The sequence below is a fragment of the Micrasema longulum genome, unplaced genomic scaffold (genome assembly GCF_059751315.1).
Source record: "Micrasema longulum isolate JH-2025_06_02 unplaced genomic scaffold, ASM5975131v1 h1tg002585l, whole genome shotgun sequence".
Classification (NCBI taxonomy): Eukaryota; Metazoa; Arthropoda; class Insecta; order Trichoptera; family Brachycentridae; genus Micrasema; species Micrasema longulum.
Window position 1 is genome coordinate 53,086 of NW_028279721.1, and position 16,838 is coordinate 69,923.

Consider the following 16,838-nt stretch of genomic DNA (forward strand, 5'->3'; position numbering starts at 1 on the left):
AATAGTTGTTAAATACCATAAACTATTAGCACAATTTTACACCTATATCATTAAACAGCAATTATTGTTAGTATGTAAGGATACTTTGTAAATATTTAAGTCAGTTTGATAATGTCTTAACAAGACAAAACGCGTCACATATATTTTTATAAACTAAAAGTAGAATCAAATCCAATAAAAGTGTTTTATTTTGGATACCTTACCAAATTTCTTATCTGCATAAAAAATAAATTAATTTCTATTACAGCCTGCAATACTTTTTGTTTATCATTTTCGATTTCCAAGGCGCAGCAACGATAAGTTTTTCTCTACAATATTTCATAGTCCCTGGATTGGAGTTTACTGTGTCAGCTCTCATCTTAACTTTGTGCAACAAAAGATCAAGATATCATATCTTTGTAGGAAATCCAGTACAAAAATCTAAACTATAAATCATCGCATATTTTGAAAATACCATTCTATTTCGTAATTTAAAATTCTCCTCCGCTTTTTCGTTTGTTCTTTTTCATTTTTTATTTAATGTATTATTTTCATACTTGAGTATATTTTTTTGATGAATTAATTCTGTACCTCAGAGGCAGACGGATACAAATCCAGAATTTGATGAAATGACATTTCGATTTTTGTGTCCAGTTTATGATCATGTCCATTGATTTGGAAGAAATGTAAGTCTTATAATGAATGTACCAATGTATTAAGATACTGAAAATATAAATTAATGTTCTGAATTAATATAAATCACTTGGAGAAAGTAGATTCTTTAGGCTATTGTTGAGCATTTGACATTTGGATTTGCATCCGTCTGCCTCTGAGATACGGAATTTATGCTTTATAAGTTTGATAAGTTTGTATGAATACTAATATATGTATGTAAATGCATACAAACCTAATAGCAACTGGCTCTGAGCAGACAATTTCTCTGATTTTCTCACATCCGAGAGTAGTAATATAGGCAATGGAGTAAAGCTCTTGCCATGATGGAGTGTGCTCCATCCTTACAAGAACAGTGTAGGTAAAAACCATCAGAAAAAACATGTAAGCCAACTGGAACACAAAACATGCAAACATTATATTACGACATAATTTGAAAAGGAAAAAAATATATCTTAATTTACGAATTGATCTAGCCCGCATCTGATAGATACTATATATACTAATATGGATTTAACAGGTGAATCATGCAGTAAGAATATAGCAGACTGTTGCCTATTTGTATAATGAAAATTAGGCCCATTAGAAGGAAGGTAAATACGCAAATCAGATGAAACCCAATAATGAATTGTCAAAAATGACATGCACATTGAGACTAAGAAAGGAAATGAGTTTTTTCCAATTTATTTATTATTGGCAATTCATCCTATGAAGGGTGATTTCTGCCAATCATGTAAATAATTTTATATGGACTTGGATTTTTCACGTACAATTAAAATTATGTACAAAAAGTTAAATAGAAAAATACAAAAATAAATAGCAGCCTCCTAAAAGTTCACACCATTCTCTCACAAATCTTCCTATATAAGGTAAGTGATGATAGGAGAGAAGTGACATTTACAGTTAAATTTATGTGAGGAATTTTGAAATAATTATTGTATCTGTCATTTATTGAGCAGCCAAAAAGTATTTGGTCAGGCGTTACACTCAATTTCTGTATTTAAAGAGGTTTTCTGGGGGGTACCAAAGAGAGTGAGGATAGTGGAAAAATGGTCGCTGGAATGAGGATCATCTTAAATAGTCTACAAAGACAAAGATACCAGATTGCTAGAACATATAGAAAGTTCAATATCGCTCGGATTTTGAGTGGGGGATTATAAGCGCTACAATATAATCTTGTTCATAGTAAGAAGGTCTTATAAGGCAAAAACGTTACCCCTAGCAAGTTGGTAGTTGTGACAGTGCGTACATATTGTGCATCCATTTTTTTGTATTCAAAACTAAATTTTAAAGGAAAGTTTTCTTTGTTTCTTGTCTGATTTGCATATATTTACATTTGCATTTACATTTTCGTATGGAATTGATTTTAATGTAAACTATGTGTATTCTGGTTATATATAACAGTGAACAAACTTAGTAATTTGTGTTTGTTTGCCTAGAAAATCAAAATGGCCGCATAGGGAACAGTGAATAAAATAACATATTATATAGTGAATCATGATCCACTGTGTATCTAAGCTGTTAGAAGTATTTCTTATGTTACCCACATATTCACTTAAGTCCAATAAATATCAATTTATTTACCATGTACTAGAATGAGCCATTATTGATTTATTTGTGATCCACTGTACCCGACCTAGAGTGTATAGTGGATCATTTCTCGTTTTTCAATAAAAACGTTGTAACTATTTATACTGTTAGTTAATCTAAAAGAATACACTACAGTCCAAAAATATGATAATAAAGCTACCAAATTTTAGCTTTCGTGTTCAAACCATTACAAAATTGCAGCCCTCCAAAAAAAGGGTGATCCAGTCTCGACACCCTGACCCTATAGAAGAAAATATCAGTAAACAGTCCATCCCAAGAAGGAAGGTATGCCATAAAATGCAATTTTTATCCATCTAAGGGGAACAGGGTCTTTGCGTCGGTAAAATCATCCGATCATTCAATATTTTCGTTAGTTTTAATTTGACAAAATGAATAAGCATTTAGATTTATTTATAAATAGGAGATGCAGATGTTTACTATAAACCAATCCCATGGTTTGAAAACAGAAGAAGAATAAAGAGGATATTAAAGAAATTGACCGATTGAGTGATTTTACAAGTGCTTAAGACTCCCAATTTTTATGGATAAAATTCTTACAGAATCTGCCCAAAACTTGGTAATAGGAGCCGTGTAGAATTCATACAGCTTCTTCTTCATTCGAAGTGGCCTATTATTCTGCTTCACTTCATAGTAGTCAAGTGCCGGAGGCTGCGGCATGGTATCCAGTCCCACTTTCCCATTCTCCTGAACTCGCGTGTCATATTCTCCACCAATAAGAGCCTAAATAAGCCAAGAAAAACATTAAAAAGGCGTAATGATTAGCAGAAAAAAAAGTTCATTAGATTTATTTTTTGTAAATTGTGTATTTTTCTTCGATTTTTAGTTTGTATAATGTACTCAGTCAAAAAAGAAAGCAACAGTAAAAAATCAGAACTACTACTGGTTTTAAAATTGGCAACACCAAATTATAAGTGCTTAGTTTTATAATTTGTTAGGTACTACAATGTCACAACATTCTATTTAAGTACTGCAGTGTTTTAAGTGTTGACATAAGAGAAAGCCACAAGAAAATGTCCCTTACACAAGTCCATAATTATTTTTTACTAGGAAAGTGGTATAATAGCATGTATGTAAGTTATTTTAGGTATTTTTTTTAAACACATCATAATATTGGCAAAAAGTATTATAACTTTACAGATGTATTCGCATGCAAAATATGTCATTTAAATATTAGAGGTTGTGATGAAAGGGTCAAAATAGAAGTTAATGTAAAACATTTCACTCTTTCAGACCAGAATTAATTCCTTTGGAGAAACATATATTTTTAGTATGTGTGTACTAAAGAAACTATACGAAAAATTTTGATGTTTTTAATGTTAGAAATACTTAAGAAATTATTTAACATTATTTTTTTGTAAACAATGGGTCTCAAACTGATAATCGACCGACAAAATTAATTAAAAATGTATTATTATCTTACGATACACGTTTGTTCAATCAAATTAATTGAATTTTGTTGAAATATGTTTAAAACTTGACAAACATGAAACTTACATATTATTTATAAGGACGACAGGAATTTACCTCAAAACAAACAAACCTGTCAAAGTTAAAAATAAAACTTTTCCGTGTAATGCTGATTACCGACTTATACAAAAAAAACAGACGTACTAAGGGGTTCTAGTAATTAAAAAATAAACTTGCCGCTATTAAATTTAGGTAGAAATGAGAGTGAAAGAATCTTATAATTCGTGTATCTTTGAATGAACACCCGGGCTGAAAGGGTCAAATGCGTTGAGAATAAAGTAGAAACAAAGAATAGTACAACATTGATTTACTTACCATTAGTGCGTGGCCATAGTGGCGAGCGTTTTGCGGCACGGGGCGGGCGCGATGAACTCAAATATGTGGTTACAAGTGTATTGTCCATAGCACTGCGTACCGCGCCGCAAAACACTCACCACTATGGCCATGCACTTATTTAGAAATATTACATTCATTCAGTAAAAGAAGAAATATTTAAAAGACAATGAATTCAGACCATGTATTTGTTGTTAAAGAAGTATTAGATTATAAAAAATAAATGTCAGAAATGCATTCTCTCTTCATTAGTACAGAAAATATATTATAGATAAAAGCAGGAAATAAACAACTTTTTGTTGCAATTACGTATAATGATTTTCGTATCGTTAAAAACAATCATGAAAAGATGTGAACAATAACAATTAAGGGAAAGCCGCACTAGGGTTGCACTGCGCCTCAGCGGAGCAGTATGACAACATTTCGTATGGAGTGCTACGAATTGTAGCGCAGTAATAATGGGGTTTATTTCATACAAAACACCGCACAGTGCCGCTCTAGTGGGTTTTGACCTTTAGTGTAAAACTACATACACATAGCAACATTAAAATAATATTTAAATGTAGCATAATATGACATATTGTTAGTATAATGGTTTATATTGATCCATTAATATTAGTCAAAATTTTTTGGTGCATTGGATGGAAGTGTCAATAAAAATATTTATATGAAGCCTTTCATACAAATGCTTCAATTCAAATAAATGATTAATTATAACACAATAATTAAAGTTAGTTTTTGTACGCTAACATAATCATCAATTATGGTATTTTTCTGATACAAATAGTAAAAAATTATAAGGTTTACAACTCAAAAACCGGATTTTTTTTAGGAAATATGAGCGTTTATTAAAGAAAACCTTGTACAATTCTGTCATTCAAAGTATTGTCCATCGGAAGCTACAACATTTCCTCATCATTCTGGCAATTTTGGATGCCACCCCGAAAAAATTAGTCATCTTTTGAATCAAAGAACGAATCGAGCCAATTTTTGACGCCTTGGAAAATGCATTCTGCATCAACCGAAACAAATGGAAGTCAGAAGGCGCCAAGTCTGGACTATGTGGCGGGTGGAGCAGAACTTCTCATCCGCTATTTTCCCAATACTTTTTAACGGGTTGAGCAACATGGGGCCGAGCATTGTCATGTTGGAAAATCAATGTCTCATGTCTGGTCCCATTCTGGCCGTTTTTCCTTCAATGCTCTCTTTAAATGAATCAGTTTCAGTCATCAGTACAGCTTTCCAGTAATGGTTTCACCCGGTTTTAGAAGCTCACAATACACAACTCCCTTCTGGTCTTCATCTTCAAACTTTTCCGGCTGTCCAGTCTGCCCTTTGTCTTTGCTATCGAAATCGCAACTTTTAAAGCGTTCAAACCACTTGAAACGCTGTGATTTCGCAAGAACATGTTTGCTATGCAATTCCATGAGGAAACGATGACTTTCAGCTGCAATTTTCTTTGCAAAAAAGTGACTCAGCAAAACTTCCCGCACATACTGTTTTTTTTGCCAAGCAAATCAAACACTGTTGACTGATTTGACAGCTTATGAATAGAGCTTCAAAATGACAAGTATGTCAATGATTTGCTACATTGACATACTTGTCATTTTGAATATGATACACAAGTGTTGACATCTAGTGTCAAATTCCAGCTTTTAGGTTATAGACTAATATAGACCCAATAATTTCCAAGAAAAAACTGGATTTGAGGTTGGTTTTTACTGAGATACTGAGATATTAGAAATGCTGTATTGTCAGTGATACTGCAATACCGCGGTTTTTTGGTTAAAATGTTTAATGTAGTCAATTTATTACAGGGAATAAGAACTGTTAGTTTTAAATAATTGATATTTTTAATCTAAATTATTATAATATTTCTAAAACACTAGCGTTATTTTTGGTTGATTATAATAATAAGTAATATGAACAGAACGCATTTAAGGTTCCCAAGCCACAAAAATCCAGTGATAGTTAGGCGGTATTGCAGTATCGCGGTACGCTGTGTGGGACAAAGTGCAAATTGTTCAAGAGGAGAGGAAAAAAAAGTTTATTCTTAATTTTGTTAATACATTAATAGTTCATATGTAGGGTTTTTGCGTGATGATGCAAAAAGCTCTTACACCAATTGGTGATGACAAGAAATCGACGTTATGCTTCAATGTGTTTTTATTACATATTGAATAAAATACATAATTTGGTTATGAACCGCATGAGTAATGGCGATAACTGAATTGACTTGATCTAAACTACTTTATGTCTGAACTGAACTCTGCTACTGATAGTACCTAAGGGTGGGATTGATTTATAGTAGTTGCAATAGTGTTCTCTTTACTTCCCATCTTCTATTTCCCCTACTGTCAGCAATTTGACATCCGAACTAGGAAATCAGTATTTTAGATATTCACCATCTGCATTGTCTATAAGACGATTGTGGGCAAGGCGACCGTGAGCATTTGTTTGCGGGTGAGTCCCAAAAATATACAAGAAAAAACAACAGGAATTTATATTTATTTATTAACGAAAACAGGAAACAATATTTTTTGATATTTTTTCTTTCCTATACAGGTAACCCGTTGATCGTGGGGGATGCGATCTGGACATGGCCGCGATAAGCCAAATTTCGCGATCGACGGGGTATTTTTCAGCTGATTCTATGTCTTCAGTAGCCGATTCATCAATCATTTTAAGGCAATGCAAGTTTGATGGCCATTTGAACCGATCAAACTAATCATTGCTTGCTTTAAAAACGATTCCTCCTTGCTTTTTTTTCTATTGATCGCACTGTAGACTCAGGCAATTTGGAATCCCTACCTATAACTGCAATTTTTCCACCATTTTCTATCATTTCAATTATTTAATTAGTTTTAGTTTATTTTCTAACATGACTAAAGTGCGGAAAATAATGCATTATTACAAATCTGCACTCGCCGGGGTTGCGATCAACAGGGGTTACCTGTATTGAACCATTTACACTTTTCCATACAGGGTTTTTAATTTCTGCCAGCGACAATTACTAACCATAGGTACCCCCCTGAGTCTAATGACATTTGAGCTTCAAATGATTTATAGAATTATGTGTGTGAGTTGATAAAAAATATTGTTGTATTATGTAGCATTAAAATGTTGCCGTGTGTATGCACCATACTATTTATTAACAAAAATAAATAACAGCCAGGTTTTGTCAAGCGAGACAAACATTAAAACAGGACGTTCACAAGTTATCTTGAGTACCTTGGTGCTAGTCTGGTCTGAAGATGTTTTGGACCGAGCAGAGATAGACTTTCTTCTTGTGCCAACCTAAAGAAACTGGTTGCTTTATTTACTCTGTCTTGTGTTTAAATATATTTTAGAAGAGGTATTCAGATTTTGAGAAAGAGACTAATTGAAACAATAGGATTTTTGGTTTAGTGATAAAAACACAATTGTGTTACATAAAATATGAGTCTGGGAAACGTAAAATAATTTAGGTGCTTAGGTAAATTTAAAAGATAATAATGTTGGTAAAAAACGAGAAAAGTTTGAAACTTGAAATATTTATGCCAAAAAAATATTTGAAAAAATAACTTCATTATAATACCCTAATTTTTAAAAATATGCCTAGATTTTAAACCCCACAGAGGTGATTATATGATTTGAATTAATCCCGTAAAAATGTAAATGCAACAAACAGCATGCTTTGTATTATAAGTTAATCAGATACAAACCCAGTCCTGTAAGAGAAAGCAATTTATTTAGGAGTAAAGGGTACTAAATTTAGTATGAAAGCTTTATATGGTTGTCAATCTTATTCATAAAGTATGTACAGATAAAATGTAAGAACAAAAGACAGACCTCAGCGTCTGGATTGTGATTCCTGTCATCTTCTCTCCCTTCTTCGAGGCTCTCATTCTCTAGATGCTCCTCCTCTGTTTGGGGCATAAGTTGCAGTTCTTCTTTGGATTTAAACTCTAGCTTGATGATGTAAAAGGGGCAAATGAGACCCAAAATGACCTAATGAATGAATGAGACAATTGATTTATATCAGATTTTGCTGAAATGAGGTTGACATAGTTGGAAAGATGTTATGTTTGATGATCAAACAAACATAAAAAGAAAATAAAAATTGCAACAAATGCTGGGTGTTTATTTGGTAATACAATACTGTGGTAGTAGTCTGGTTATCAAGTTATAAAATAATGTCATCAGACATCAGTGGCGAGCAGTGGCTTTATTTTATAGGGAAGCTACAAAAAGTGTTTGTAAATGTGTAGCTACAAGGAAGTAATACATAGATGGGTATTTTTCTGTAGTTCTGTATGATACAACATCATATCTCTGCTCCAGCTGTTAACAGCAGAAGATTATTACCAATAATACAGTTTTTTTTTATTTTTTATTTTGATTTAATAGCAAATCAACTGAAACAAAAATTATTATCTCTCTGCTCCAGCTGTTGACAACAATAATCTACCAAATCAAGTTAAACAATAATTATTTTCAACTTCACAACATATGTAGCTATATTCTCCACCATTTTTTACAAAACATATACAAAAGTTTTTTTTTAAATATCACAATGACATTCAGCAGATGGATACACTCCCAATATGATTGCAATGTAAAAATTAAGCACTGGCTGATTTCTTGTAGAAATGAATAATGCCAAAAATGGCCACATTGAGCGCCACATGTCCTACTAGATGACTGCACCAAAGAACTGGGTCATATGTCAACTGTATCACATCAAAGGAAAGTAATCTTTAGAAAATAAATACTATTTTCCAAATAAAGAATCTTCAAATTTGAAATCTGCAAGATTGTTTTAGTAGAAAATAACTGCAACTGGGTTTGAGATGTAAAATATAGAGTACTTTTTTGTATGCAGAAATAAACTGAAATAATTGGCTATTTTTTTCATTCACTGAGATCGGGCTGGGCACTGGGCACTGGGCAAGCTTTTTCGATATTTATGTATATTTTTGGACAAAGATACATACGTTGGGGTGATTTATAATAAATAACAATTATTTTATTTAAAATATAATAGTAAGCTGCTCAAAATCACTTATTTGGACGATTTACCCTTGTCAGAAACCAAAGCCCATGTCAATTCTAGAAAATATCGATGGAGTGCTATATCACACCTCAGAGAATAAATCAATGATAATTGTTTATAATACACAAATAAAATGGTACTTTAAATTTCATACCTTTAAATTAGTATTCTTTCTAGTCCTTAGACCTCCCATCCACAGATCTGCAAGTATAATTTGAGAGCAGGGATGAGCAAGGAGGGCTCTGTGATTGGCGGCTACAGCGAGGCTGAGGCAAGTTTGTCCCGACCAGTTCTGGAGTTCGCATGTCAGCAGCTGCTGTGCTTGATCATCATCTTGTCGATAACAGAAGTCCAATAGTTCAAGAGCTGTAAAAACAAATTATTCAAAATCAAAGGAAAACATATCCTTATATCCATGATAGAAATGGAATTTGATCTGTTTTTCTGTGAGAGTATAAAAAAAACAGAAAGCCAACCTGACTAGCTTAATAAATTAAAAATACAACAGATTTTTATACTGGAAACACCAAATCAAAAGTTTGATTGGTGACAACCAGATAAAGTTCTATTCATTTTGAAACCACTGATTTTTCAGTGTTACCATAAAAGAAAAGCTAAAAGAAAATTTGTGCCCTCAATTACATATTTTCTACTCATTTTTGAAAGAGCAGAAATGTTAGAAATCTCATTGCCAAATAGGATTTTTAATACCTTTGGTTTCAAATTCCTTTCCACAAAATCTCAATTCTTCATAGATTTCAGTCTCTAAGTCGTCCTCTGCAGCTTCATGCGCCATGGCTTTGTACAGTTTGCAGGCTGCGAGGGCTTTGGCAAGAGCCTCCTCTCCATGAGTCCACATCAACATCGCCATCTGGTGGCGTTTTGTCAACACAGCCCACATCTGAAATATTGTTTTCACAATAACTTGTGAAGGGTGACAAGTAACAAGACACAGCGGGACAAATAACTGGATTGAGGTTGTTTATTTATTATTAGGAAGAATCAATTTTTTATTATATGTACATGTAAATAGTTAAAATTTATTTGAGGAATATAAATATGTAGGTACTAAAAACAGCCATCAAATTGGGTAAAATGAGAATGGGCCATTTTGCAGTGGCGAGCCGTGAGATTTTAGATTGGTAAGCTGCAAAAATTCTAATAAAATGTCCATAATGGTAGTATGGCACATCCTAAAAAAGGGTCTATTTTATATTTGATAAATAATCTATAAAAAATGGCGCTAGTGGCTAATAGTTTCATAGACAAACATTTGATTAACAAAAACTAATCTAAGAAATGCAAATGATGGCTTATGATGTATTTTTTCCTAATAATAATGTAATGTAAAAAATTACTTTTGATGTGAAAAAAATATGGTTAGTTGCAAATAATTGCTTATTATAACAATTCGCCAGTTCTGCTGTTTTGACTATACAAGAACCAACTAAATTAACCACTTTTATGCAAAATGTGTTTTATAAAATATAAACTGTTGAATAAATAACAATCCTGAGATTAATAATAAGCCATCTGTTTACAGAGCCGCCCATACGGATAAAACAACAACATGCTATGGCTGAGAAATATCACTCTGAATGTTGATCTGTTCCATGTATCCGAAGGGGTTTTCCGGAGCAGGATTATCCTGCTATTTTGACAAGTCTCTTTATGTATTTTTTCATATTAATGTATATGTTATTTCAAATAAATAAATTGAATTGAAAAAACCATTCTATGAATATCAATCACGAAGTACGCTACAGTTTACAGCAATACAACGGGCCGTAGGTACTCAGGTCGAGAATCGCAAGTGCAAACCGAAACCGCCTGTTGTTAAACTCAACCAAAATTTTGTTCTGTAGGATGAGGTTGTTGAGGGTTGGAGCTCCTACCCCAGTAAGAGATTGACAGAAGACACGAGGTTGCTGTTTAATGCGTATTTATTACAAGGCGAATAAATAATGAATTGTGTCACACAGGTGTTACAGCAATGAAGAGTAGAACTGGCTGCACTTAAACTACATGCTGGAACTGACTGACTGAGCGTTGACACGCCCTGTGGTCTCTTTATAGGCCACGTTTCTTTGTTCATGTCTCTATGGGGTGAATTTACTGCAATACTTTTAGGCTTGCATAATATGTTTTATTGGATTCAATAGAAAACGCTGACTCGCTTCATTGTCCTGAGAATTCTTTATAACTCGTTAGTGCAAATTAGACTTGAGAGTGGCTAGATGATTTGGGGACCGTGTGAGTTGAAGTACTCTCTTATGGTGGAGAGGATTCAGAAGAAATTTCTTCGGTTTCTCTACACGAGGGAGTGCGAATATTATCCATGGTTTTATCCCACTGAGTTCCTCCGGGGCATACTCGGTTACAGCAGTTTGAAGACCAGAAGAAATGTGTATTTAACTACGCACTTTTTTTTATTGTTGCGCGGTATTATTGACAACCCTGAAATTATGCGGAGCATTAGCTTTTATGTTCCGAATAATTACCTTAGACAGCATCAGCATAGACTGTTTCACATTCCAATATACAGGACTAACCTGCCAATGGTTATGACTGTTGGAAAGGCTATCTCTATGTTGAAGAATATTACTTTGGACATTGACATTTTTCACATCTCTGAGGGAGGTTTTTCGTTAATAGACACTTACTTTTTTAACATATTATTCTCTGGATATTATGTATACTTATGTGTTATTTTTATAAATACCTAATTTTATTTTATTATTTTAATTATTTCTATTCGTATGAATTAGGATATTCCATTTTGTAATGTACATTCATGTATATAAATAAAATTTAAATTGAAAATAAAAATTGAAATTGGTCATCGCACTATATTTCAGGTCAAATTATTTAGCGCGTGCGTGTGTCATTGATCAATGGACTATGAACCCCACGGTTCTATGCAATAGTATGAAAGGCTGTCTCTTTAAACAGGGAGCAAATTATTACTTTTAGTAAAAATCCATCAACTTAAACCATGTTTTTATATAGATCAGCAACAGGGTTACTCCGTAACCGACAAAAGAAAGTAATTGATTAAATTAGTAAAAAAATTACATAAATTTTATTTTTCAATTTGAAAAACTATTGAGATTAAGACGAAGTTTTTCTTACCAACAATTACATTATGAGTTTTGAGACCAGTTATTAAGATACATTATTAGTTTTGAAGGTACTTACCAATAATTCATTAAATGGATAATCGAAGAGCGCCATTTCAGTGGTAACTGGCATGAAGCAAGTAACGAGACCAAGAGGGTTACCACTGTAATGGCGTACAAAGGAAGCGGAGTTCCGATGAACGTTCACATTTTTATTCATTACTTTGGCATAGATTGGACGAAATTTTCTTCTTGTATAATAAGCTCTGAAAAAAGAAATATTGACAGTTGAGGAATTACTTTAATATAATATATCAGAATAGTAACTGCTAGATGTGTTGGGATGATTTTTTAAAAAAAAGAGCGCTTGAAAAAATATCTGAAATTGCAAGGGAAAAAAATGTACTTGCACTTGAGTATCGTGTGCAGGTGGACAATACAATAGTTAGGACAATATTGTATTGTTGCAGCTCTGTGAACAGCCTTGACCGCGCAAGACAGAACACTGGGACAATACGAAAATTATAAAAAAAGAAAAGGTAAAAATCAGATTCACATTTAGAAAAAAGGTGAAGTGATAAAGTTCAATTTTACAAAAGGCAGAAAAAAATATTATAATATGGGAAAAAACAATTATGAAGAAAAAAACACTTATATGTTATTACACGTATGGAAGTGAAAACATGGAACTGGCCGCGGAAGGATGAAAGCCGAGTGAACGCAGTTGAAATGCGAACTCTTAGACTAATGTGTGGGAAATTAATGTATGACAGGGTTACAAATGATGAAATCAGGGGAGAGTGTAAATCTGAGTCAAGTATAATTGATAAGATTAAGAAAAGGTCTCTGAGATGGTTTGGTCACGTAGAACGAATGGATGACAAATGAATGGTAAAACAAGTATATATGGCGAAAATGAATGGTAACGTGAGACAAGGACGACCAAGGAAGACTATGGTGATTCTCTCTGCCTACCCCTACGGTGAAATGGCGGGATGGTAGTTGTAGTAGTATAAATGAAAAATATGAACATTATTATTATAAGAGCACACATAGAATATGTTTATGTGTGCCATATTTCACGATACAAAATATAAAAAAATATTGGGAAAAATATCGACCACGAAGAAGTAAATTTAAAATGCTAACCTGTAAGCTCCGCCCATTAATTTATTAATAACTAATCCAACATCATGTAGAGTGTACATGTATCCCCTGGGAATATGTGGTCTCAAGTCTCTTAAGATATGTCCTAAAGTATTACTTGGACCCTGCCTCGTATTGTACAATTCTTCTAGCCGAGGAATTGTCAAGAATTTCCTCATCGAAACGCCATTTTCCAGGAGCAACTTTACAAAGTCGATACGGTCGTGCTCGAGAGCTTGCATCATTGCTTCGTCCAAAGCCCCTGAAAATGCATATGAATAAATTACTACGTTCTTCTTCCTTTCCGATGCGGGATCTGGAGCGTGCGGCCGCGGTCTCAATTTGGAACTAACACTGTATTCCTCCACTGTAATACTGGGAAATTAGAAAAAGGTGATTGTGCTGACCATGTGTATTTGATTGATCACAAACTGACAATACTGCAGTGAGGGGTACAATGAAAGTTTTTAAAGTTTATTTGTTTCGTTATTTTCGCGGTTTGACTGTAAAGAAATGTTAAATTTTCGCCTAATTAGTTTTTAAAAAAATAAATTGATATTGATATGCAAAACTGAAGAAAGACTCAAGTCTTTATGAACAGTTTCGGGAAAGGGGTGGATGCTTTCATTGTATATGAATAAATTAATATTGGTTTGATCGTCATTCACTTCACGATGTCATGCTCGGTGAGTTGTGAGTTGTCAAAGAATTTTAAGAATCTAAACATAGAATTATAATATACAAGAAGGCGTAAAACCAAGTTTGCATACATCGCACTGTATCCAAAACTTTCTCAATTACCCCCCTCTGCACGACATCCCACATCCCACCTGAAGTGGCCGCGTAATGTTGCCAGACCCCGAGCAATATTCATCGTCATCATACCCTTTGCGCACCTTTTTTTTTTTTTTACTTAAATTTTTTGGTTTTTTTCAATAAACATAAATGATAAAATAGAGTATTAAAAAACAAAGCATAATTACGAAACAATGAAATACATATTAATAGTAAAAATAGTAAACAAAAAATCCCACAAAGGCATGGCCTGTTCGTGGGTATACAAGAAAATGTTAATGAATTATTGCCCCTATAATAAATAATGGAGAGCTATAATATTTTTGTGTATCATAAGAAAGAAAAAATAAGATATTCTGTAAAAGATAAAAGGGTATTTTTTTTATAGTAATTAAAAAAGGAAATAAAAAATATTTAAAAAAACACAAAAATATTCCTTATTATTAAAGGGCAACAAAGGGAAAAAAAGAGTGCGTATCTTTAGTTTGAATCCAGGATAGTGCATGTTTTTAAAAGAAGGAAAATTTTGAAAGTTTGTAATCAATGAAATATTATCAGTAAAAAAAGAATTAAAAATTTTTGGGCCTATAAAATATGCATATCTCTGTGTGAGCCTCGTTTTACAATGTGGTATTTCTAACACACGATTCCTTCTTTGACTTGATCTATTTGAATTACTTGTAAATAAATTATGGTACTGAATTGGTACATCAATCGCAGTGTATCTTGATCATTTTGTTACATGAAGGTATGGTGATCAGTCTCACGCTTAAGGTTCCAGTCTAGGGACTGTGAAATATTCTAGTGTAAAAACACCCTTTTAAATAATATTTCATATCACCCATGTCGGGAGTCGAACCCGAGACCTCTTGCACGGTAGACAAATGCACTTACCATTACACCACGAGACATAACATAATTTCACAACACACATTATTGTAACGCAAATATTAATTAAGTTAAAATTTACCACAAAAAAATATTTTACTTTTATTTACACAAAAAATTATTTAAAGTTGTATTACGCAAACGTAAAAAAAGAATTTATTAATCATTTAGTAATTAAGTAAATAATAACCGTTTTATATAATACTAAGGCTTATTCATAGAAAGCCGGGTAAAGAATTCGACTACCCTGGCAATACTAACAAAATGTCCATCTTGTTTTATTTCATAATCTGACAGACGGTAAAATAATCGAATTCTTAAATAATATTATTTGTGAATTCGCTACTTACACATAACATGTGTAAGTAGCGAATTCACGTGATCCCATGACATGTGATTCCACCCTATTCCAATTAAATCACTTTATTTTGAAACTTAAAAACGACACAACACGGCATAGTTGAATTTAAATCGGCTTTTGCGTACTGAACGACGTCTACAGAGTAACTAATGGCCAAAACTTAAAACTACTAATTTATGAGTAGTTTAGTCAGCTTCAGTTTGATGTGCGTACGCGGTTTCTGGCCTATTATAATTCAACGCATCTAAGCATAAATTTATTTTATGTGCTTACAAACATACTGGCCATTTGACCATCGGCATCGTCAAGCTGTGACAAATATCGACCGTCAATCTACGACAAATGTCGATCATCGAGCTGCGGCAAATGGCGGTTGTCATGCTGCGACAGATGTCAACTGACAAATGTTATGAGTTGCTACCAGTAGCTCAATCACAAATAACTATCGACGTGCTAATAAGCGACGCGATAACAATTTCTCACCATGGTTGTTTATCGTATTCGCTATCACAATGGAACACCCGTGAACACCTAATATTAAATGTCAAAATATTTACGTTTCGCGACGTATAATCCTGCTGCGCAATCACATATTTGAATTTCACCGGTGTAAATATGGAAAATGTTCCAAAACTGCTATTTGTGTGTATTTGTTTATTATTTATCATGCTATTTATTGCATTTAGCCGGCGCGCCAGTTGGCAAGCCAAATGTCAAGAAAAGCATTCGCCATAGTAATTGTAATTGAATTTTCACTATTTGAATTAGATACTTATTATTTTGCAAATGCAATATTTTGTATTATTTTTTATATTATAGTAAACGCCGATTTTTCGCCAGTGAACCAGTGAATGCATTTATTTACGAGGGAAAAAAAACCAAGCCGACACGAGAGTTGACTTAGAGATTACACACGCGCTGACTTATGACTGCGATAACTTAAGCATGTTCATTATTGTTCATTGTGATCGCGCAAATGCTTAGCATGTTTTTAAGCACGTCGACAGTTATTTGTGATTGAGCTACTGATATGCTCGATTTTTAACGATTCCCATTTCTCCTTTTTAAAAATATAGTTATTTGCCATAGGGGCTACCAATATCGTTATTTGGCAACAAATATCGTCATTTTTCATTTGGCATCAAACATTATCGTTTGTCATTTGTTTGCTGACGTATATCGTGATTTGACATTTGGCAACAGACATTCTCGTTTTTCACTTGATGAAAAATATCGTAATTTATCATTTATTTTATTTTATTTTTCTCATAAAAACAAAACACATTATGGAATTTATACAGTGGTTACAATATGTCGGTAAAAATATATATACATTAAATGTATATCAATTACATTATGAGTATAACTTTTATTATAAAATAATATTATTTACTCTAATTACTAGTTTTATTCACAAAAAAAAGTGTATCCG

At 33.0% G+C, this 16,838-nt stretch overlaps 1 protein-coding gene across 1 annotated transcript in view; it reads right to left on the bottom strand.

Moving 5' to 3' along the window:
• The window catches only part of LOC148271917 (transient receptor potential cation channel trpm-like), a gene marked incomplete at its 5' end in the record, with an annotated part of 95,236 nt that overhangs the window by 37,470 nt on the left and 40,928 nt on the right, over nucleotides 1-16,838 (bottom strand). Inside the window, 8 exons of the mRNA XM_088240756.1 lie at nucleotides 887-1,044; nucleotides 2,800-2,982; nucleotides 7,294-7,359; nucleotides 7,894-8,052; nucleotides 9,252-9,463; nucleotides 9,809-9,998; nucleotides 12,296-12,482; nucleotides 13,366-13,624. Coding sequence (XP_088096882.1) covers nucleotides 887-1,044; nucleotides 2,800-2,982; nucleotides 7,294-7,359; nucleotides 7,894-8,052; nucleotides 9,252-9,463; nucleotides 9,809-9,998; nucleotides 12,296-12,482; nucleotides 13,366-13,624 — 1,414 coding nt within the window. The remainder of the gene's footprint in view (nucleotides 1-886; nucleotides 1,045-2,799; nucleotides 2,983-7,293; nucleotides 7,360-7,893; nucleotides 8,053-9,251; nucleotides 9,464-9,808; nucleotides 9,999-12,295; nucleotides 12,483-13,365; nucleotides 13,625-16,838) is intronic.